Source organism: Emydura macquarii, unplaced genomic scaffold (assembly GCF_026122565.2).
Source record: "Emydura macquarii macquarii isolate MOO-44397 ecotype Brisbane River unplaced genomic scaffold, CSIRO-AGI_Emac_v2 contig_2768, whole genome shotgun sequence".
Taxonomy (NCBI): domain Eukaryota; kingdom Metazoa; phylum Chordata; order Testudines; family Chelidae; genus Emydura; species Emydura macquarii.
Genome location: NW_027132905.1, coordinates 35613220 through 35635721, shown reverse-complemented (window position 1 = coordinate 35635721; position 22502 = coordinate 35613220). Strand labels below are relative to the sequence as shown.

Genomic DNA, 22502 nt, shown 5'->3' with positions numbered 1-22502 from the left:
TCATTTATAATCTTTAAGAATTCTAAGGATGTGTTAATATTGGCAGCTTGAAACCTCCAGCATATGTCACTCAAACTGAAATCCCCCATGATCACATGCATTTTTCCTACACAGGCTCCATCTTGTGCTTTATCTGTTACGACATAGATCCATAAGCATTCAAATTCATTTTCTTCTGAGTTATCAGTGACTCACAAACAGGTCATGCCACTTTTGACATTGAGGGCCACTCCTCTTCCCCTTTTACCCTCTCAGTCCTTCCTAAATAGGTTATAACCATTGATGTGAACATTTCAGTCATGTGAATCAACCCACCAGGTTTCAGTAATACCAACTAGATCGAATTTATACTCGTAAATGAGCAATTCCAATTCCTCTTGTTCGTTACCCAGGCTCCTAACACTGGTGTATAGGCAATTCAATAAATCCTTCTCTTCATATCTTCTGATTTCTTGATTTTTATCCTCAACATCTTGATCCTGTGCTAAATGAGCGTTTCTATTGTTCCCTCTTTTTATCCTCCCGTTTTTTTATTAGTTTAATGTCCTCCTAACTTCTTTAGCAGCTTCTTCCCAAGGAGATTGGTTCCCTTTCTACTGAGGTGGAGGCCATCCAGACTATACCGCTGCATTTCACCACAGAAGTTGGACCACTGACCAACAAAACTGAAACCCTCCACAATATACCACTTATTGCTGGCCACTATTTCATTTCCAGAGTCTTCTGCCTTCTGTCTTCCTTCACTCAGGGGACAGGAAGGATCTCTTAGAAGATCGCTTGGACATTCTTTTTCTTCAGCACACTTCCAATTTCCTTGAAGTTTATTTTATCTGTGAGATACCCCACCATACAGTATCGTTAGTGCCAATATGAACCATTTCCAATAGATCCTTGTGGTTTAACAGTCAGTCTGCCACTTGGCTTTTGGGGGTGTTTGTTCCTTGCAGTTTAAGAGGCTTTGGGTGAGCATTTGATTAGCTGCTGAGATTAAATTTTTGTAATTCCCTTTTGTTTGTTGTTGTTGTTGTTGTTTTTCCCCTCAAAAATCAGTGTCTTTAAAGGGTCATTTCTAACGTAGCTAAATTTTTGGCCAGTAGAATTCTCCCTGCTTGGATGCAAGCAGCATGCTTTGCTCGTCAGAGGAGTTCTCTCCAGCACCACCATGGCATTCATTTTAGAAGAGGGGTAAATTAGCCACAGGTATGAAATAAATATGGTACTTTATGTTCATCTGAAGTTGCTCTATGGTAAGTAGATTATAGGTGGTCATGTTAGCTGCCATTGGCCCATGCCTTTCTCTCCACCTCCAGCTGTCTAAGATCTGAAAACATAGAAACACTCTCTGAGGTTGCTATGCTTTGTTGTTCAAAGGGATTTTATTTTCTCAAATCCCAAGTCTCTTGTAATTATGAAAATTAAATCATGCTAAACCAATACATTCTCCAGCATTTTCTGCTAACATCACTCAGACGTGCTGTTTCCCTGGCAAGTCAGCTAACCATACACACACAATCAGGATCCAAAGTGGAAACAAGTTCAAGCATCCCAGAGGTACTAACACATGGCTCTCCTATGTGTCTGGTAAGGATGCTGCTGCTAGCAATGAACTGAGGAATTAGAACAAATTCTTGTCCGTATTGCAGACAATAAAAATACCATTGCACCTTTCAGAAGGAATGCTGGAAGTTTAGTTTGGATGGTAGATAATGCTGTCTTATCTCTGCCTTGCAGAATCCAAATATTCAAAAGAAGTGGGAATATGAATTTAAAGATGGGAAAAATGTGGTCGTACTCATTCATTCCTTTCCAAGACTTGACATCTAGTAAGGGGTAGACCAGAACTATTTGGTTTGGTAGGTGTAATTGATATAACAATATGTTTTTAATCCATGACTAAGAGGGTTAGTGAGGGAACATGGGCAGGGACATCTTCAGTATAGTGTTGATGCCCAGTTTCATACCTCCATCTTATCCAACTTGGTTGGGATAGCTGAATGAATCACTCAGTGCATAAAAGGAAATGGGGCTTATCTGGCCAAGACTCAGACAAGTCTGATAAAGCTTGTAGGTTGTGGAAGCAACTGGAGGAAATAGCACAGACTTGATGGGGGGTTGTTCCATGGCAAGTGTTCACAAACGGAAGCTCTCATTGGCTCTCCAGGTCTTTCTGGATATCCAGGTAGCAGCCGTGTCTGAAAGCTGTCTTCCTCCATCTGTGCTTGGCAGGAAGGATGAGTCCTTCACTTAAGAAGCACATTACACCTGAAGTCTACCCTGGCTGCCAGTTCCTTTCCAGGTGTGTGTTTGTCTGTAAAACCCCTAATGGTTTGGTCCCTGGCTGTCTGAAAGATGCCCCCTGCTTGTGAGGTGCTGTAGCAGTTAAGATTAGCTGGGAGTACTTGAGCTGACACTTCCTTGGTTTAGCCATGAAAGGAGCAGGAGAGAGGGCGTGCTCCATGAAGGATGCATGACTCACTCCTCCCGCACTTTGGTCTGTCTGACCCCCAAGCCTGCCAACATTCCAGGCATGCTGCAAAGCACATCTGTTTTCTGGGCCTTTTGAGAGGATTTGGTTTAGGAGGGCAGTGTGGTTATTGGGGTGGTTATTGGTTACTGTTTATGGAAAGATCAGATGGGTTACATGGTTAAAGAAGAGTTTGTCATTTCTTATCAATTTATTTTGTAAGGTTTAGTTTTGTACATGAGCCAGGGGCATTTAAAACAATAAATAGTAACTTTGAATTTTAATTATGTCTTTGGCCTTTCTTTAGCACTTAGCTTTCCTTAAGCTGTATTTCAGTGATGCCTAGCCTGTGGCTTTAGACCCATGTGTGGCTCACCCAGGCTCCCACGTACAACTCCCATGGAGTCCTTTGGTTTACTGGAAACTCCTCTCACTCTGCTGGTGACACTGTGGTAGAGCAGTGATCACAGGACCACATCTTACAATGCCCTGCACTCAGTGACCACACTTAGCCAATGGGCCAAGGCTGCCAGTGGGGAGCAGTGTCAATGCACAGTGAGGCTGTGTGAGGATGCCACTCCACTATGACTTAGTGGATCTCAGCAGTTTCCATACAGTGACAGAGTGATTCTCCATCTCTTCAAGGCTGAGAGTCGCAGAGAGAGCTGCCTCTGTAAGCATCCCATCTCTGTATTTTTCCTAACATCTATGGTGTCCTGAGAGTTCCCTGTCTGTAGTTTGATTTTTGATAGATGGCTGGCAACAGACTGAGACTCTCCTTCAGGAAAGTCCACACCCTATGGCCTGATTCTGATATCACTCTCTGGAGGGAAGACAGCAGAGTTACAGTGGTGGAGAACCAGGTCCATAGGTGCATAATGGTGCTTAATCTTTTGAGGCAGGTTAATTTCCATCAAGAGCTGGCAGCACAGATTGAGACTCCTCTGCTCATTTGAAAGAAGATCCCACAAACAGAATGCAGTTAGTTTTATTTGCATCCCTTTCAGTGGCATTAACCTCCCAGTCCCAGTCCATTTGTCACTGGTTCTAAATGACAGGTTAGTCTGGTTAGTTGTAGGACCATCACAGCAGTATATCTGAGGATCATTGACACTATTATAACTATCACATATAGCTATCAGAGGAGATCTCAATAGCTACTAAATGACTAGGGAAAAGCAGTAAAACTTTCCACTGATAAGTAAATATATAAAATTGCCATCAAGTGGTTTATGATAAAAATCACCCCAAATGTGCAAAAGAACTGTAAATCCTGAAATCGGCAACTGGTTGGGCAGCAGGTCATTAATGTACTACCCGGCTTTGTAGGCTGAGGTGCCTGAATTTAGCAGTTATTAGAATCAGTTGCTGTTTTTCTATCTAAAAAAGGCCGTTCTGCTCTTGTTCTGTAGGGCAGAGCTGCTAGAACCTTCACTGAATTATGTGCATTTAGCTTGGATCCAAAACACTGGTGTGTGTTTGTAGCTTATCATCTAAATTTCATCAGCTGTCCTAGTGCAGGTGTTCCCAACCCTTTCGAGTGAGCGGACCCTTTTTCAACCTCCAAATATTTCGCAGACCACCACATGATACTAGTTGTTTTTTACACTCCGTTTTTATTTGAAATTGTACATTTCCTTGGTGAGGATGTTATTGTTTTTATTTTCCATGGACCCCCTGTAGTAGTCCGCGGACCATAGGTTGGGAACCGCTGTCCTAGTGCTTACCTGACTGTCCTCCAGTCTTCAGGTGATGTCATTATTTTAAAAACAAGCCATTCCATTCCATTAAACACATTCCAGCTTCCCAGAGTTCTCAGCCTCGGCATGCTCCTGATCATCTCTGAAGCTGGAATTTTGTGAGTTGTGGTGATAGCTTATGTGGCTGTTCTCACCATAGCAACATTGCACCCTGCTGGATCCCTCCCATCTTGTGATGTATCTGATTTCACTGGTACTTGATGCTTTAGTTGTGATGCTACATGGGGTGAATATCATAGAGAAACAACATCTGCGTGCTCTGCAAAAAAGATCACATATGACCCTTTCCTGACAGTATGGCTTGATACATGTGAATCTTAAATCTAACAGCTGTGCCAATATATTCATGTCACCTAACAAAATTACACACACAGAAACATGTACAGTAATCTGGAATATGGCTTATCATACACCAACCAATAACTTGATAGAAATGCAGCCTATCAGCACACAACTAGTGACTGAGGGTGAGATTTTCAAAAGTGCTCAGCATTGGCCTGCATCTGCTCCTATTGAAGTCAATGGAAGTTTGACGCTATTATAATATATAACACATTTTAAAATGTTTAAAAATTAATCTTTCCAAAACAAAACATTGAAAATTTCATTAAAAAATGTTGAAATATCCCAATTTTTTCCTGTTTTACTTCCAAAATGAAATTTTGCCGGAATTAGCCCAATTTGGTTGTCAAAATTTGTCCAATCATCTCTAAGCCTGGGTAGTGCAAGAGATAGATAGTAAACTAGAGACTTTCACTGCTATGTCACTGGCACATATCTGACACAGATCATTGGTAACTGAAAGTCATCTTTTAACGAGGCTGTTCTCAGTAGCTGCATGAATTGCAGTGGTGGCCTTAGTCCCAACTCTGGCATCCTTTTTTTCTGTCTAAGCAAAATGGCAGGAAATCAAGAGTGGGATATCTTGAGCATCTTCATGATATCACAAGCCTGCAAGATTCTTCCCTATCAGAAAGATGAGCGCTTATTTACATCATGGTCTATTTTCAAGGGAGGTTCATTAGTAAATTGTCTTCTTGATGCTGAAGTCTATTTGTTGCCTTCATTCTTTCTTCTTTGTTCAGTAGGAAATTGACTCCCGTTAGCACAACCTTTGCAGACATGTGGCAGTTTGTGTTCCTGCTCCCCTTTGGAGCATTAATGAAACATTAGAGTTTTAATTACACCATTATCCTATTTATTTTTATAAATAATTCCAAAGTAGTCATTAAAGTTTGTGAACGTAGGAGTAAATGACTTTAGGGAAAGAAATCAAGTATTCAATCTTGTTATTATCTATTGTACAATCTCCCTGGGACATTGTGGGGAAACTACAACCGTTGTTTGTGTTGTTGTTAAGATGATTCATTTACCCACACTGTAATAAACATTCTGTTAAGTTTCCTAGTTGGAAAGTCGGTGTCACTGCGGCAGAACTGCAGTACATCAAAAGAGGAGTTGCATTTCCTTTCTTTCTCTCAATTCCTATGGGAAGAATGTGAGCTTGGAAAATGGATGGGGCATTAAACAAACCTGTAGGTATATGTATCCTGTAGTTGTTCAAAAACCTCTTAAACAGAAGCTCTGCAGAGTTGTTCTCTATTCCAATTCCAAATTTCTTCAGCTTGATCTTTCCATCACAGGCCTCTATAAGATTATTCAAAAGGCAAGAAATTATAGGCCTGACTGAAAAGAAGCTATGCTCAGGGGCACTGTGTAATATTGTCAGTTTCCTTGACTTTTTCCCTCCATTTTCCTGCAAATTGACTGAAATTGTGGCTCTTATTGATGTTCTCATGTATACTTCCATATATTTCAAAATACTCCAATGTGAACCAAAATTGATCAAAGCTTTTGATCAAGCAAATGATTCATGTACCTCTTAAACCAAAGCAAATTCTGTGGCAGTTGTGACTGTTGTTTGGAGGAGTCTTAGCAGTTGTTGATGCTGTAGTGGGTTGAAATGGGTTTGTACTAAGCAAACAAAGAACAGTGAAGACTGTAAGCAAAGGGACTCAGAAGGGAGGCTGCTGTGTGTAAAGAACTCTATCTCATGTGTTGTCTTTTGCAAATGGCTGTGGTGTCAGGAAATTGATGTACAAAATGGGAATGAATTCTGGCTTTTTTCTGAGTTTGAATTTTGAATAAATACAAGACAACAGAGTGAAGATAAAGCTACCTACTCACAAAGAGGGAGAGAAGGCAGAAGTGTTTATAATTTTTGTTCTCCTGTTCTCCCTATAGAACCCTGACATCGTACTGGTGCACTACCTGAATGTACCTGCCATAGAGGATTGTGGAAAACCATGTGGTCCCATCCTGTGTTCAATAAACACAGACAAAAAGGAGTGGGCAAAATGGACGAAAGAGGAACTCATTGGACAGCTCAAACCGATGTGTGAGTACTTGATGATGGGCAGAGGGGAGCTTGTTTTCTGTATGTTCCTGCAGAAACACCAAGTGGGGAGCTGTTGCAGACAGTGATCAGGCTGGGCCCATGTAAGTATCGAACATACTGTACACATTTCAGGACGAAGGACAATCTGGAGATTATTTCCCCATGTCTCGATGTTTTATATCCAGCTATTCTGAGGCCTGGGCTGGCCTCCCTCTTTGCAGGTGCAGCTTGCATCTACTAATCTTGTGTCTGCAAAATGAATTGCAGGCACTATCTAAGCACTCACTCCTTGAACTGCATGATCTGCACCCAGGTGAGATTTGGCCTGCAGTTCAATTATACAAGCAGTGCCCACCTAAGGGAATGGCATCCTTTTTATAACTTTCCCTGAGATCTCTTTCATAAGAAGGCTGTTTCAGTCCAAACTACCTGGTCTGGGCGGAGTGCCTTCTGACAATTCACAAAATAAGCTTGGACACAAATAAAAAAAATTTGAGAGAAATCAAGTCCCAGGTCCCAGAAACCTCAGAGTCTTTCCCATTTTGTGCTCCCCCAGAGAACTACACTTTTGAAAGCCTGCTCCCTGGGCAGGCATATTTTGGGATGCTTGTTGGAGGTATTTTGGGGAATGCATTTAGGGACTAATAACAAAAAATTTTGCTATAAACTGAAGACGCATCAGTTGGAAGTGACAAAGGAGGAGAAGGACCTGGGCGTACTGATTGATCACAGGATGACTATGAGCCGCCAATATGATGTGGCTGTGAAAAAAGCTAATGCGGTCCTAAGATGCATCAGGCGAGATATTTCCAGTAGAGATAGGGAGGTGTTAGTACCATTATACAAGGCACTGGTGAGACCTCAATTGGAATACTGTGTGCAGTTCCCCATGTTTAAGAAAGATGAATTCAGACTGGAACAGGTGCAGAGAAGGGCTTCTAGGGTGATCCAAGAAATGGAAAACCTGTCTTATGAGAGGAGACTCAAAGACCTTGGCTTGTTTAGCCTAACCAAAAGAAGGCTGAGAGGAGATATGATTGCTCTCTATAAATACATCAGAGGGAGGCAAGGAAGGGAGCAGAATTATTTAAGTTCAGCACCAATGTGGTCACAAGAACTAATGGATATAAACTGGCCATCAGAAAGGTCAGACTTGAAATTAGATGAAGATTTCTGACCATCAGAGGAGTGAAGTTCTGGAATAGCCGTCCAAGGGGAGCAGTGGGGGCAAAAAAACTTAGCTGGCATCAAGACTGACATACACAGACCCTGCCCTGAAAAGCCTAAACACCAATGGTTTAAAGACAATGTACATTGTCTTTAAACCATTATTTGAGAACTTCAGTAACTCAGTCATAGGCCAGGGGTCTATTACAGGAGTGGGTGGGTGAGTTTTAGTGTCCTGCATTGTGCAGGATGTCAGACTAGGTTATCATAATGGACCCTTCTGACCTTAGAGTCTATGTGTCTATGAGAACAGGCTCAGGATGTTTCAAAGTGTAGTGTCTGTGCAGACCATTGGTTTTTAGGCTCTTCAGGGCAGGGTCTGTGTATGTCACAGGGATTAACCAAGAGTCTGGTGACCTTTCCATAACACATCCTCTGTTCAAAGCACTCAGTCCCAGCCCTTCTTGCCATCTAACCCCACTTGCGCCTAGGGTTTGATTTCCCTCTTCCCCTTCTGCTGAACCCTTCAGAAAGGCATCCCAAGTATCTATTGTGACACTTTCTCTGTGCATCCAGGATTGTGGGTCTCCTTGTTTCCCCCTTCTTCCAATAGGAGGGAGGGAATCAATCTTGTAGTAGTGGGGTGTCAGGTATTCTGCAGCTCCAGCCTTTTCTACCCTCAAGGCCTCTCCTCTGGAGTCTGCCAGTCCTGTTTGGCTTTGCAGGCTAACATTAGTTGTACCGCAATCACTGAAACCCCTTTGGAAAGCATCCCTCTGTAGTTTCCAGCCCCTGTCCCTGGACACTCACAGTAGTTACCATGTAGGTTGTCCCCAAAGGGACAGTGTGTACACACTGGATGGTTGCAATTCAGGATCAGCTGCTCTAGAACCACACAGCAAAGTTATCTATTTATGGTGAAAACCAATATAAGTTTATTAACAAAGAACAAAGATTCACAGATCCAGGTGAGTATTGAGCAAGAATAAATGGCAACAGAAATAATGACAAATAAAACAGAAGTATTGTACATTTCTAGAGACAAACTCAGCAGGCTGTAGTCTTTGTCTAAAGAAGTTTCTCGTCCTCAAATACTTTCTTCAGAGTTTGCTGGTTTTCAGTCAATCCAGGAGTCATCCCTTCACTAGCCAGCTCCCTCTGCAAAGGGTGTTCCTCTGTGGAATGGATCCCGGGTTATTGTCCTTGAACCCCCTGTTATAATTCAGTATACCTTTCAGTAGCATTCCTGCTGTTCGTTCTTTGCCATGCTGGTGCCATATTGCCTTCTCATCCCCATGTTAACTTGTTTTTCTGTTTACTTCACTTGCAAATGGAGCTCCCATTGTTTTTGGCTCACAATGTTTAATTTACATATCACCAAGAAATAACTACCTTCCCTCCGGTCTGGAAGAAACCTGTGTCTCCCCTTGTTTTGTTACAGACGTCAAAACATAATATCAGTAGTTCTGCATAATTCCTCATGTAGTGTTAACACACACCCTTAACAATGATGTTAATGACAAGTGTGTCACTGGCTTTCCTCTGATAACCTTCGTGGTTAAATATTATGAAAACAGTGTGTTAGGTGTAATGAATTTGTCAAGTTCTTCTGGAGTTGCTGTTACAGAATTGTGAACCCTTTGCCAGCTGGCATTTAGGAGTTCTTAGGGTCACACGTGTCCATCCCTCCTTCCATCCAGGTTTTTACAGAGGACCTATCGTTGTGGCATGTGAGTGATACCCAGATCTTCCCAAAAGTATCTGGTCCTGTTCCTCTTTCCAAACACTTTATCCTAGATACAAAATTCACCTGTTACCTTGCCCCCTTGACCCTACCAACAAGGATCCAGTCACTACTTCTGAACCCTTATAGTGCCCCTAGTTTACAAGGTGTCTTTCCCCAAGAGCTGCTCAGCATTTCAAGTGTTTTATATATAAGACTGAAGTGGATGCTATTGCATATAGATGACTTTTATTAAACTGACTTTAATTTTATCAGCAAGGAGCCACACAAGGAACCATCTTTCAGGTGCAAGTTGACAGATGTAAATGGCTATTAAAATAAGAGATATTGTCATGCCCGAGGTTATCTCCACTGAAAAATATCTGAGTCAAATTCCTCAGTGATTTAACGCTATTGATTTCAGCCCTGTGACACCAGGGATAAACTTGTCCCATAATCTATTGCTCATCTCAGTTGGAGAGTTTGGTTTGAAACTAGTTTTGACCTTGCAAGCTCCATTCTAGAATTCTGACATCTCTCCCTCATGCCAGCTGAACAATAACTAGAAATGATTGTTTTGGGATGAGTGTCAGTAACTATTTTTCAGACTTCTGCAAGCTAAAGAAAGAGCTGTTTAGGAGGCTTGCCATGGTACAGGGATGTGTCCCCTGCACACAGGCAACCCCATGGAACCCTCTGCAGCCCTGGAATTGCCCTGAAGTACAATCTTCTTCAATTGCTACAATTGAAAGGAAGGTGCCATCAGGTAGAACCTGCCATGTTTTAACAAGTGCTCTTGCAGTTTGCTGGTATCATAGAATCATAGAGTTGGAAGAGACCTCAGGAAGTCATCTAGTCCAACCCCCTGCTCAAAGCAGGATTAACCTCAGCCAAATAATCCCAGCGAGGATTTTGTCAAGCTGCAACTTAAAAATCTCTAAAGATGGAGATTCAACCACCTCTCTAGGTAACCCATTCCAGTGCTTCACCACCCTCCTAGTGAAAAACTTTTTCTTAATGTCCAACCTAGATCCCCCCACTGCAATTTGAGACCGTTGCTCCTTGTTCAGTCCTCTGCCACCACTGAGAACAGCCTAGCTCCATCCTCCCTGGAACCCCCTTTCAGGTAGTTAAAGGCTGCTATCAAATCTTCCCTCATTCTTCTCTTCTGCAGACTAAACAAGCCTAGTTCCCTCAGTGTCTCCTCATAAGCCTTGTGCTCCAGCCCCCTAATCATTTTTGTTGCCCTCTGCTGGACTCTCTCCAGCTTGTTCACATCCTTTTTGTAGTGGGGGGCCCAAAACTGGACATAGTACTCCAAATGCGGCCTCACCAATGCCGAATAGAGGGGAATAATCACTTCCCATGATCTGCTGGCAATGCTCCTATTAATGCAGCCCAATATGCTATTAGCCTTCTTGGCAACCAGGGCACACTGCTGACTCATATCCAGCTCCTCATCCACTGTAACCCCCAGGTCCTTTTCTGCAGAACTGCTGCCTAACTCATCGCTCCCCGGTCTGTAGCTGTGCATGGCATTCTTCCTTCCAAAGTGCAGGACTCTGCACTTGTCCTTGTTGAACCCTCATCAGATTTCTTTTGGCCCACACCTCCAGTTTGTTTAGGTCCTTCTGTATCCTATCCCTACCTTCCAGGGTATCTACCACTCCCCCTAGCTTAGTGTCATCTGCAAACTTGCTGAGGGTGCAATCTACCCCATCCTCTAGATCATTAATGAAGATGTTGAACAAAACCGGCCCCAGCACTGACCACTGGGGCACTCTGCTTGTGACTGGCTGCCAGCTAGACATGGAGCCGTTGATCACTACTCATTGAGCCCTATGCTCTAGCCAGTTCTCTATCCATTTTATAGTCCATTCATCCAACCCATACTTCAACTTGCTGATAAGAATACTGTGAGAGACCGTATCAAAAGCTTTGCTAAAGTCAAGCTATGTCACGTCCACCGCTTTCCCCACATCCACAGAGCCAGTCATCTCTTCATAGAAAGCAATCAGGTTGGTCAGGCATGACTTTCCCTTGGTGAATCCATGTTGACTGTTCCTGATCACCTTCCTCTCTTCCAAGTGCCTTAAAATGGATTCCTTGAGGACCTGCTCCATGATTTTTCCAGGGATTGTGGTGAGGCTGACTGGTCTGTAGTTCCCTGGATCCTCTTTCCTCCCTTTCTTGAAGATGGGCACTATATCTGCTTTTTTCCAGTCACCAGGGACCTCCCCCAATTGCCACGAGCTTTCAAAGATAATAGCCAATGGCTCTGAAATCACATCAGCCAACTCCCTCAGCACCCTCGGGTGCATTGCAACTGGCCCCATGGACTTGTGTATGTCCATTCTTTTTAAATAGTCTTGGACCTGTTCCTTCAGCACTGTGGGATGTTCACCTCCTGCCCAGTGCAGCAGTCTGGGAGCTGACCTTGTCTGTGAAGACAGAGGCAAAAAAGGCATTGAGTACCTCAGCTTTCTCCACAACCTCTGTCACTAGGTTGCCTCCCCCATTCTGTAAGGGGCCCACACTTTCCCTAATCTTTCTCTTGTTGGTAACATACCTGTAGAAACCCTTCTTGTTCCCCTTCATGTCCCTTGCTAGTTGCAACTCCAGTTGTGCTTTGGCCTTCCTGATTTAATTCCTGCAAGTTCAAGCAGCATTTTTATACTCATCCCTAGTCATCTGACGAAGCTTCCACTTCTTGTAAGCTTCTTTTTTGTGTTTAAGTTCACCAAAGACTTCTTTGTTAAGCCAAGCTGGACGCCTGCCATATTTGCTATTCTTTCTGCACATCGGGATGGTTTGTTCCTGTGCCCTCAATAAGGTTTCTTTAAAATACAGCCATCTCTCTTGGATTCCTTTCCCCCTCATATTAGCCTCCCAGGGGATCCTGCCCATCAGCTCCCTGAGGGAATCAAAGTCTGCTTTTCTGAAGTCTATGGTCCATATCCTGCTGTTTTCCTTTCTTCCTTTTGTCAGGATTCTGAACTCTACCATCTCATGGTCACTGCTGCCTAGACTGCCACCCACTTCTACTTCCCCTACCAAATCTTCCCTGTTTGTGAGCAGCAGGTCAAGAGAAGCATGGCCCCTAGTTGGTTGCTCCAACACTTGCACCAGGAAGTTGTCTGCAACACTATCCAAAAACTTCCTGGATTGTTTGTGCTCTGCTGTATTGCTCTTCCAGCAGATGTTAGGATGATTGAAGTCCCCCATGAGAATCAGGTCCTATGAACTGGAAACTTTCCCTAGTTGACTGAAGAAAGCCTCATCTACCTTGTCCTCCTGGTCTGGTGGTCTGTAACAGACACCCACCACGATATCACCCTTATTGTTCTTGCTTCTAAGCTTAACCCAGAGACTCTCAACTGGCTTATCTCCAGTTTCATACTGGAGCTCAGAGCAATCATAGAGCTCTCTTGCATACAGTGCAACTCCTCCACCCTTTCGCCCCTGCCTGTCCTTCCTGAACAGTTTATACCCATCCATGACAGTGCTCCAGTTGTGTGAGTTACTCCACCAAGTCTCAGTTATTCCAATCATGTCATAGTTTCTTGAATGTGCCAGGACTTCCAGTTCCTCCTGCTTGTTTCCCAGGCTTCTTGCATTTGTGTATAGGCACTTGAGATAACTAGCCGATTGTCCTACTTTCTCAGTATGAATCAGGAGGCCTCCCCTGCTGCATCTTCCTCCTTCTGCTTCCTTGTTCACTAATGTTCACTGGAGTTGAGTGCTTCAGTCCTGTCAAAATGGGCCGAGTGGGATATTTTCTAACCTGTCACTCTAGCAAGTGGAGATTGAGTCACAGCCTGTGTACAGACCTCACTTGCAGGGTTGCAAGCAAATTTTCTGTCCTATACAGTTACTAGTGACTGCAATGGATAGGAGTCTAGTGAAAAGAAAGTAATACTCTGACAGCTTTTTGTGGGACATGGGAGTTAGGAGGTACTCAGCTAAGCTGGGATGGAGGTTGATTTGGCGCTAGCACTGGGAAGTTCATTTTCAGGAGTTGGTGTTGACACTTAACTTTCTCTGAAATAAAACCTGGTCAAAGTTCTTAACGCAAGTACAAAGTTAAAATAATAAGTTAGTAAATACTTTTCTGACTGGGTCTTCACGTCCATCCATTCATTTGCCCTGTTATTGAATAAGAGAGTCCAGAGCTGGTAGATACAGTGTGGGGATTGTCTTGGGATGACCAAAGTATCAAGCATGGGAGGCAGCATGCTGTGGAGGGAAGAGCAAGAGAGTGCGGTCAGGAGGTCTTAGGTGCTGATCCTGGCTCTGCTGCAGACTATCTGTATGGCCTCACAAAAGTCACTTCACCAGTAGGACTAATGAGAATCAGTGAGGTCATGCTTGTAAAATTCTATAGAAATTAAGTGCCATACCACTGAATTCATTGAGTAAGCAGAGTGATTTATGTATTTGCAGCAGTGTGACTCCCACCTAAGTGGTCGGGTCAGATGGATAAGCTAATCCAATCCTCAGTGTCCTGCAGGAGGTAACCTGTAATACACATTGCACAGATAGAGCCATGTTTGACTGAAGAGCCTGGTATAAATAGGCCATAACTACTTCACTGGGCAAACTGCTCTGTATTTGCAGGCTGCCAAACAAAGTCAGGAAAGGCACATTTGAGCAATCAGGCTAAAATACCAGGATGCTTTTTTTCGTTTCAGAATGTTTAACATCATTATCGGGACAGACTTAATTTGGAAAGACAGTATAGTAGTGAATAGGCAGATAGGGCCAAATTCTGCTCTCAGTTACTCTGATGAGATTCAGGAGTAACTCCATTGGCTTCAAGTAGACTCTTGATTCTCCTTGGTGTTACAGAGCAAGCTCTGTCACTTCATGCAGACAATCTGTCTATCAAATGGTACCTCACACAGACAACTGTCTGAGCTGCTCAGATTCAGCTGGAAATGTTTCTCTTGTTCCCATCGAAATCGTAAATTTCTCCTTTCTGAGGAGAGGTTCTGTTTAGATTGTATCAGGTCTAGACAGCCTAGGGCCCAACTCAGCATCACTGAAGACTTTTCTTTCTGTTTAATTAAGCAAATTAAATACAGAAGTCTATGGGCAAGGGAACTTGCATGAAAGAGACTAGTTCTGTTTTTTTTCCCCTTTTTTCTGGTTTGTGTCTTTCCAGTCCTGACTCATCACTTCAGGAGGATATTACAGGGGTCTAAGGATAAGTGCATGATATTGAATATAGTTCGCCCTGCACTATATCTGTGATATACAATTTAAACTTCCCCTAGTAGAATAGGTTATGATGTTTAAAATAGACTTGTGTTTTGTGTATTCTGCAGACTCCTAATGTAGAGAGACCAGGTCAACAGGAATCCTAGCTACCATGGCACAATGTTCTTACCTTTAGATATTTACACTGTTAAATTGTACACTGTGTGCCACCCAAAATGCAAGTGGATTCCACAGGGTGCTGAAGCAGATGTCAGTTGAGAAATTTACATTGTGTCCCATTCCCAGGAGTAGATGTCCTGATATACATATAAATAATTTATTTGTAATCAGAAAGAGAAATTAGGTATAATGTGGAACCATAGAGGAGAAAATGAATTCAACAACCATAATACTGAAACAACGCACTAATGTCTGACTCAGCAGGTACCAGTTCTGCAATTTTTGACTCCTCCAACAGGGTTCTGGTATCCTGACAGACCCAAAACAATCTGAGGGTAAATGCATGCTAAACATGAAACAAAACATGCAGATTTATGGCTCAGCCATCAAGAATGTTCCTTCCTAGCGTAAGTGCCCACACAGCATCTGATCTGCATCTGATCTGCATCATTATTGACTCTAGGGTTCTGCAATTTCTTCATTACTTCCCAAACTCTTGGAGACCATTTTGTCATTGTGGGGGCAGAAAGGCAGTTGGGTTCTTAGTAGTCTATATCAGGTGGGACCAGGACACAAGAGGGGACAAACAAAGGCATGCCCCCCAATCGGTGGGGGCGGAGAACTCCTCTGGAGCCAGGGTGGGGAGAGCGAGCTCCTCCTGGCTCGGGTTGAACCAGGCCATAGGAGCTGACAGCTTCTCTGGACCTGGGGCTGCAGAGGGAGAGCCAGCTCTGCCAGTCATGGGGGTGGAAGGGAGCCAGCTCCACCGGCTGCAGGGGGGCACAGAAAGTGTCCCTCCAAAAGTGGCCAAATGTTTATTTCTGTGCATGCCTTTGGTGGGATACAGATCTCTGCAGTGGTTCAGCACTATACCTATGAGAATAGAGGCCAAAGAGGAATATTTGGGGTGTTGTAAATGAGTGGCCCCTCATGGCAGCTCTGTAAGTGGCCACTCACCTCAGTTTCCCTTTAGAGTCCACAGTAACTCCGTATGAGTTTATATCTTAGTCCATACTCCATAGTTTATCATCAACACGCAGTGCAAAACGTTATAAAACAAAAGTCACAAAACATAGTCTCTCTCCCCCTGCAGTGCATATAGTCTTTAAAATCCAGCTTTGTTCTCACCATACCTGGACTTTTTGTCAGTCCTCTTCTGTCCCTCTGCCAGACAGCACTGTAGCCCTTCCTTCTGGGATTCAACCCCACTCTATCCAGTGGGACCCCTATAGCTTCTCTGCTAGGACTGTCCTTGCCAGTGGAGCATCTGTCACTCCCTCTGGTCCTCTCATGGTTTCTTTGGGCCCAGCTCTCTGGCAAGGAGACATCAGTGGATAAGCCCTTCCACAGCTGCTCTTTAGTTTAGAGCCAGCAAACATCTCCCTCTGCTGTTCTCTGGCCTTCAGCCCTCTCCAGCCCTGGTTCTCTAGCTTGGGGATGCCTGCCAGCCAGCAAACCCCTCTTGCTGCTGTATTGCCTTCAGCCCTCTTCCAGGAACCAGTTTCTCACTTTGGCAGCTCTTATTTTCTGCTCTTCCTGACTGAACCAATCTGCTCTGACTTTCCTGGTTATTTTCTCACCAGACCTCTGATAGCCTCCAGGTGCTGTCCCACTCTCTTAATTGGTCCAGCTCGGAGCACCTGGCCTAAAACAGGAGAGTTGAAAATTAAATCAGTTTCATTTAATGGGCCAGCTACCCTGTTACAGGGGTCATGGAAAGAAAAAGGCTAGTGATGCCCTTAATAAGTTCCTGTATATGTCAGTAAAGTCATTGAACCTATTGTGTGTGCCAATCACCCATCTTATGTCTGCTGCTTTTTTTCATACTCCCAAGAGACAAGAATGTGGTAAGTTGCTCATTTGACCCAATTCCTCCTCTTTCTTTACTTTCTTCTCCTTTGTCTCACAAAGCTGGCTGGAGAGGCAGCAAAGTACAGAATGGAAAGACTAGATATGCTAAACAGAACACCCCAACAACAAATTAAATTGCGTTGAAATCCAAGGTGTTCAAGGTGTGGTTGAAATCAGACTAGAATCTTAATACTTAACAGGTGGGGAATGTGGCAGCCTGTTCAAAAATCTGCATTGCATCAAGAAAATACTGTGAAAACTACAACAAAGTAGCCATATATCTAATAATACTTGGCTCTTTTATGTCTCAGGAGGGAAGAGTGAGTTCTGCATGATTATTCAGTGTGTATGTGTATACACGTCTCTGTTTATTGATGCACATCCTGGGAAACACATCCTTGGAAATGTAGCTAAAATAAAAGCTTTAGATTCTGATCAGACTTGGAAAACATAGAGGGCACAGCTAGCTATGTTCAGGGAATACAGAAGGGTATTTGTTGCCAAGAAGGCATCAGATTTGGCTCCAAAATTGAGCATGCCATGAAATTCTGATGCCAAACCCATTAGCTTCATCACATTTTCACATAAATCATATTCTTTCAAAGACTTCACAGTTTGATTTCCTGATGTTTCCAAATTTCTCTGCCCTACAGCAGATTTGTCAGTGATTTAATCAAATGTTGTGCATAATATCAGTGGTGAAACAAGAGTCTAATTTGCAGGCAGTCACCTTTTACCTGTTGCATAATACAGATCTTATTGTTTTAGTCCTTTGAAACTCAAGCTTCTCTGATGCGCTTTGGTTTGTTTCTTTAAATCCCACATTTAAAATTGCTCTGTTATGACAGAAGTTGGCTGCCTCTGGAAGTCTGCAATTTAGTTACTGAGACTATGTACCATCTCCACCGGGATGTTTTGGGTAGGTTTTATAGTCCCTGTAACTATGATTTTATTTCAGAGTTACGAAGGGAAATCACATTGGGGAGAACTCTCCTTCCCAAGAAAGAGGGCAGTGATACTGTGCTATTCCCAATCAAAGACAAGTGGAAAAGGAGCATTACAGTTATGCCTGATGACTCTGTAATGAAATTAGATGTTTATCTGTGGGCCCTTTAATACTGAGCTCCACATAGCTGACACCTGGTCAGCCTCTGCTCCTGTAGGTAAAGAAAGTTCTGGGACAATCAGAGTGTGCTGTTGAAGACTAAATCAGAGCCAGTGCTACTGCAGCTAGAGGCAAGAAACCTGTCCTCTTAAGGGATCTGTGCCTGGGAAACTGAAAATAAAGTGGCAGATGGCTGCTGGGGAGGGAAGGAGAAAGTTAGAGAATATCAGCCAGAACATGAACCATTTCCCCTGAAATGCCATGAGAGTCTCTTTGGGATGCGGATTTTGGTAGGGGGGTGTTCACTCAGTCTTTTTGTAATTGACTTGGCTCCTCTCTCTTCCCTGTGGTGACATTCCTACCTTCAGTCAGAGCATCAGCAAGGACAAGAACTAAAGGTGTTGCTTCAGTAAACCCAAGATCCCAGCCCTGGACTTCATATCAATTGTATGATTCCAGGGTCACACTGTGACCTTGACCACTGTGAAAGGTCCTCCTCGCTGACCTCTTCATGAGCCCTCAATAAAGAGGTCCATGCAAAACTGAAGTAACAACACGCCTCTCCTTGTTCTGTGTCTGTGCTTGAATTCTAAGGTTATGCATGAAAAATGGCCCTTTCAGCACCACCCAGCAGCTTCAAGAGCTTTGTGGAAACATCAACTTGTTTTAATCTAGTTGGTCTGTGAACTAATCAAGAGATTGAAATTAACCCATCTGAACATCCATGAAGGGTAAACACTCACTTGCAAATGCTCTGAGGATTTTGTTTCCATTCAAATCTCCAACTGATTTTCCCTTACTAAAATTGCTGAGATGAAACTGTAAACACTGAAATAATCAAGCTGACTTCAATTTTCATTATTTGAGATCCCAGGCCTAGTTCTCATAGTTGAATTATCTGCATTTGCACCTGGACACTCATGTTAGTGCCTGGTTTTCAGTTTAACTGGATTATGCCTAGTGATATGTTAGGTCTCAACCCCGTGACTGTCTCAATATTTCCCTCTGGATTACATCACTTTGCAAAATCTCATTAAGATAGATACAGGCAAGTTTGGTGGGGGTGGATCTGCTATTCAAAATCTTTAGATGGATGAATCCGTCTAGAGTTAGGAGATCAGAAATACAGGTCCTGTTCATATAATTTAATAATTCTGGTGACATTATTATTATGCAATGAAATGTAATCATGGACAATATAAGGACATATTCTAAACTATACACTAAAGTCATGTTGTTAGTGATAACACAGCTGTTGTATTCTTAGAGATGGCAGAGTATAGGTTGGTCTCCTGAACTGAAAGGGTCACATGGAATGTTTTGCTTCTGAAGAGACCTGTTGGAATTGGACCCCTCTAAGACATTTATGCAAAATGAAAACTGATAATGTGTCAGGAGATTTCTCTGGGAGATTTGTTTCTGAGACACTTGTAAATCATTTCTGCATATCTGCTATAAAGACTGGCCCTTAATTTGGCATTGCCCTTAATTGTTTTCCTCTTGTGCCCTATTATCCTTGATTTGAGGATTCTCTGAACAGATCAGCAAATGTCCATCTTGTGGTACAGACAGAATACTGGGGCAGAAATCACACAGCAGAATTCTCTGGTGTATATATACACACCATATGATCAGCAAATCATGGGGCAGCCCAGCCCTGGGGGGGGTTCTCTACAAATTGTCCTCCCTTTTGGCTTCTTCCTCTCTCAGCCAGCAAATCATGACCTGAAAGCTCACAGCTGGTGTTTTCTGAGTTCTGATCCTTGTTTCATGTCCACTATAACTAAACTAAAATGTGGTCTCTAAAATTAGATGTTTCTATTAGCTGACTATTGTGGTGATAATTAATAACGTTGCCTGCATAGAGTCACAGCTGGAGAAACTGCAGGCTGTACATGGAGCTGGTGAAACTTTATTTCTTTGAGCATGAAAAGATCCCACTTCTATAGAATCAACCACAAAGATGTGTGCTTATCCTCACACCCACCCATTCTCTCTGCACATGCTCGATTCTGGCTCTATCTTTCTTTAGGTGATCAACAGGATGGTCATGCGGTTTTACAAAACTCTATACAAATAGTAATGTTTTAATGCTTTAAAATTGCCCCATAAACTATTTTAATAGTTTTGGGGGGTTTTAACTTCCACAGCTGCTGTGGGTATGTACACAATGATGGCAGCAAATTTGCCGCCATCAGATCGATCTATCCGGATTGATTGAGCAGCAGTGAAGACCCACTCAGTTGATCCAGAAGTTGATTCAATTAAACCACCTCCTCAAAAGGCATAGCACTGCATTGATGGGAACGCATTTCCTGTCAGTATAGCACAGAGGAGACGGCATGCTAAAGGGACATTAGGAAGTCAACAGGAGTTATGTAAGCTACTGCGTAGCTTGCGTAACTCCCGTCGACTGCCACCAAATTTCCCAGTAAGTGTGTACTAAGCCTGTGCTGGAAATCTAAAATGCATCTAGAAAGGACTATTTCTGGAGAATCAGAAAGTGACCATAAACACAGAGTAAAGCTTAACAATGTAGTCACAGCTGACCTAAATGTGAAAAGTAAATTAAATTTGTAAAAGAGCTCCAATTTTAATAATCTAATTTTTTATCAGTATCACAGAACAGAAGTTTTTGGTTGGCCTAAGTGTGACCTGTTTGTTATTGTAATTAAATGTGTATTATTTTTTCATAAAAATACATGCTATTCTATTCCATACAAGTTATTATGGCAGCCTCATGACCGTAGAATCTGAGCACCTCCCAAAGTTGTGACTAATATCTGTCATATGTTTGTTCTTTTACTCTGTCCCCAAGGGGAGACGTGCCATGGAGTGTTTTATTGTGGAATATTTTTAATATAATGTGTATATATACACACACTACGTGAAGCTGTATGTTTGTTAGAGAAGCCAAGGCTAAAGAAGTGTGCCTTTTACTTGGAGCAGAAGGTGATGAGGGTTGTGAATTCCTGAGGAAGTTCATTCCACAGTTTGGGATCAGTCCTCAAGGAAGCTCTGTCTCTTGCATAGACAAGCTTTACCCATATTTTAGAAAATTTCATTGTCCCAGGGGAGTGAAATTGGTGACCACAGACTTCATACTAGAGCTTTAGACAATCTTTTAGATTCCAGTTAGCTATATTATAATGTAATAAACCCAGTGTTTAAAGGTGGGCATTAATAATGAAGCAATACCACCAAGAAGACTAAACCAAACAGTCCCCAAAACAGACAAATATTAGCTCAGTATCAGTTACTGCAGAGTCTTTTGGACATGGGGCCAGTTCTTTATTTTTAATAGTGAATATTTTGAAATACATTAAATGATTCCTGTTTCTTGTTAGCCTTGCATTCTGGATTGTGAACTGCTGTTGAACACAGTGTGTGCCCAGATGGTTTCCTAAATAATTGTAATAAATTAGCTGTGGACTTGGATTATGTCCTGAGTTCATCATGGCTTCACTCAATAAAACACAGATGGGACCTTTGAAAGAGCTGGTGGGAAATATCCAGTGTGTAGATAGTGGGAGTGGGTGGGGGGGGAGTGAGATGTGTAGGTGTTGTAATTCTTTCACTCTTCTTGTTTGTCCTCAGCAGATGAACAAGAAGGCCTGAAACACTCTTGAGTAATAATATTTTATCAAACCTGGCTTCTGGCAGTATGTTGCTAAAAACTTTAGAGACAAATAAGCATTAGCCACTGAAAATGTTACCAGAAACTTATTGACAAAAGAAAATGCACTAAAACAATCTCTGACACGCTTCATTCAATCATGGTATTACCTATGTACAATACCTTATCTGACAATTAGCTCACATTCCTTCCTAAGTGCCTGGTACTTATTGGGCACCTTCACCTCCCGTGACTAATGGATGATCACTGTGTTGGGGAATCTTTTTTCTCTTAATTATTCAGGTCAAAGACCAAAACATCCAATATTAGGAGGTTGGGATTTTTGGTTTTGGACTGTAATCTCAATGATTATAGAATATCAAGAAGCAAAACCAACAAAGGCTTTCGTTTCCTATCAAAGCAAGGAAGATTTCATTTTCTAATCAGTTAGTGCCACCTGGCGGCCAGTGCCAAAACCAAATTTGACAAAGCTTTCTACAACTCACAATCTTGTTGTAATGGAATTTCCCATTGGCTGGAAAGAGCCCTAGTGGGACAGTGTCCTGTTTGGGAGCACTTGAAGGAAACGCTCCCAAAAAGGCTTAATAAAATAGTTAGTGTGTGTGAAAAACACCAAAGTCATAACTCTGTCTTCAGCAGCGAACCAAGAGCAAAATTTGGTCTCAGCTGGCTATGGAATCCGTATTTCCTGAGGTTACCATTCCTGTCTGACAGCATCACTCTGACTGCAGAGATGTGAAAGCCAATAGAATTCTAGCAATCCTTTTATAATTTACATAGCTTTGATTGGTTTTAATTTATGGAACAATATTTTAATATCAAGATTAATGTAGGACCCTAACACTATTAGGATTTCTTGACAGAGAGCTTGACTTTCACACATAGCCATGTGGTCCATGGCTGGAAGGACTGTGTCTAAGCTCCTTGGGGCCTTTAATAGAAGAAGTGAGCCTCTATCTTATCCCCTATTCCTGGGGTGGTGGTTTCAAATCTAGCTTGTATGGAGTCTCAGGGAGAT

General features: G+C 42.6%; 1 protein-coding gene across 1 annotated transcript in view; it reads left to right on the top strand.

Moving 5' to 3' along the window:
* CAMTA1 (calmodulin binding transcription activator 1) overlaps positions 1 to 22502 on the top strand; it is a 938867-nt gene that overhangs the window by 769337 nt on the left and 147028 nt on the right. Inside the window, exon 6 of the mRNA XM_067567040.1 lies at positions 6469 to 6622. Coding sequence (XP_067423141.1) covers positions 6469 to 6622 — 154 coding nt within the window. The remainder of the gene's footprint in view (positions 1 to 6468; positions 6623 to 22502) is intronic.